Below are 2196 nucleotides of genomic sequence, written 5' to 3' on the forward strand. Positions count from 1 at the left end.
ATCAGTGACACAGTTGTTGTATGATATCAGTGACACAGTTGTTGTTATCTATAAGCAGTGACAATTCATGTCTTCATCTGTGACATGATTCTGATAAAGTATTCTTTGTCGTCAGAAACATTCTCTATCCTGAAGGCACTGTAGTTCCCATAATTACACATTACAAAGGAAGATATATAGTTCACATGATACAAACAAATAACTGGTCCAAAGATTGTAATGATGAAACTGTCCTGTGTCACAACGATGGAAACAAAAGTACATATAGTAAGTAAATGGAGAGGAAATTTAATTTGTAGCTGCCTTTATTGCACTTTCAGTGACTTGATGTTTGATGTTAGCGCCGTTTATACACCATGTTGTGACGATGTCCTCTCTGAAAAAGGAAGAAAAAAAAAGCCCACATTAATCATGCCTGATCTACAGTTTCATTTTTCAATCTTTGCATAAAACAGACTTTTATTGAAAATGGTATTAATACCCTATATGCAATACTTTACTAATATCAGAACATTTGACACATTTGCATCGAAGAATCAAGAAAAAATATTAATTTAAGCATGTGGGGAAATAGCACACCCATATGACTTGTAAACATGCATTCGCTATGTATACAGTGGTGTAATAATAAATGATAACAGTTTTCAGCAGAACCCTACTTCAAACTTTGTGATGAACTCCGAGAAGATCCCAAATATTTCCGTTGTTGATTTCTTGGAGTCTTCCCCAAAGAACTGAACCATGGCCTGGAATTCCTCCATGGTATTAGCTTGGAGACGGAACAGACCCTGGATCTCATCTGACGCCTGTGATATAAAGTGCTGCCTTGTCAAGGAGAACTGTGTTTTTGTACAGGTGTGGAAGGTAGAATTCCTGTTGCTGATAGTACACAATTATATTGCTGAGTACCACAGTCCTTTATTGATAGTACATGCAGTATCAAAATTAACTTATTAAGATTTTTTTTATTCTTATTGCAAACAAGTTATAACTACAGATGTACACCTCACCAATCAGTTGCTAAATGTCAGATTATGAAACACTCTGTCTAACTTTGTTGTACTAGATCTGCAGGACCAGATATATCAGATTTCTATAGACTTTTTGCTACAGATTAATACAGTAGGAATTGGTAAAAGCTCTTTGCTTTCAATATTTGTTTATTGTAGTGGGCAAAAGACATATTTTAGTATATAGCAGTTTATAAAGTCTTAAAAGTCACAGCCCAATTCAGTAATTGTCTCTGCAGTCCTAGCAGATGTTACTTACATATAAATTATAATATATGTAATTTATCCATGTGCTCCTAGGTTTTATGTCAAAGTCAATTTTCTTTTCAGTCCTATACGTCTAGTCTATTAGTGGCTCTAACCCTGTATACCTACATTGATTGTCTAATTGATCCTAGACCTATATACAAATGTACCTATATTGTCCACATGTAGCTATTTCTATTTTAAAAGGATACTCCCATCACATCCTGGAAGCGATCATTGGCTCCGATGCTTGTCTTCTGAGATCCAAACTTTTCCAGTGTGTTGGAGACATCCTGATTAAAGACATGAGGAGAAGTTACATGTCTTACTATACATAAACTGTATGTACATTGCTGGATATAGGTTTGATCCCTGTTGTCATAGTGATGTTATATAAGTCAATTTAACCATTTCTGACACATACTTTCAGTTCACACAGGAACTTAGTAACCTATTAAAAAAAACCTCCCTACAAAGTTCTCTACACATCACTTATAGTCATCATCCCACCAACAAACACTGGTCCTTAGAAAGTAGTTGCTGGCAAAAACTTTAAATACCTGTAATACTTTTCTCAGTTCTTGTAGTTCTTGATTCAGCATAATGTTAGACACTGAAACACAATATATATACATATAAACATGTTAGTATATACATATAAACATTAGTATATACACATAAACATGTTAGTATAAACATATAAACATGTTAGTATATACATATAAACATGTTAGTGTATACATATAAACATGTTAGTATATACATATAAACATGTTAGTATAAACACATAAACATGTTAGTATATACATATAAACATGCTAGTCACTATTATATGATTATGGAAGGATATGTTTTTTGGATTCACTGTGTGATAGCTGAACTTTACCAAAGCCTTTGGTGGGCTGGGGACTTGTGGTAATGGTTATATCTGCTGGCTAAT

The 2196-nt window shown here is 33.7% G+C and overlaps 1 protein-coding gene across 1 annotated transcript; it reads right to left on the reverse strand.

Moving 5' to 3' along the window:
* Window positions 1–6: 6 nt before the first annotated feature.
* On the reverse strand, window positions 7–1865 carry LOC110444205 (delphilin-like). Its single transcript, XM_021488605.1, has 4 exons — window positions 1817–1865; window positions 1469–1549; window positions 660–821; window positions 7–376 (listed from the first exon to the last, which is right to left on the reverse strand). Exons 1-4 carry the CDS (start codon window positions 1856–1858, stop codon window positions 338–340), a joined length of 324 nt encoding a protein of 107 aa, XP_021344280.1. The 5' UTR covers window positions 1859–1865; the 3' UTR covers window positions 7–337.
* Window positions 1866–2196: the final 331 nt, after the last annotated feature.

This window comes from Mizuhopecten yessoensis, unplaced genomic scaffold (genome assembly GCF_002113885.1).
Source record: "Mizuhopecten yessoensis strain PY_sf001 unplaced genomic scaffold, ASM211388v2 hete_36061476, whole genome shotgun sequence".
Lineage (NCBI taxonomy): Eukaryota > Metazoa > Mollusca > Bivalvia > Pectinida > Pectinidae > Mizuhopecten > Mizuhopecten yessoensis.

Bases quoted from the DNA above. Each gene is read 5' to 3' on its own strand.
- LOC110444205 (XM_021488605.1), bottom strand. From the start codon at position 1,858: ATGCTGAATCAAGAACTACAAGAACTGAGAAAAGTATTACAG. The intron at 1,550-1,816 runs GTATTTAAAGTT...GTCTTTAATCAG, and splicing joins AACTGAGAAAAGTATTACAG to GATGTCTCCAACACACTGGA. The intron at 377-659 runs GTAGGGTTCTGC...TTCCTTTTTCAG, and splicing joins AGTTCATCACAAAGTTTGAA to AGAGGACATCGTCACAACAT.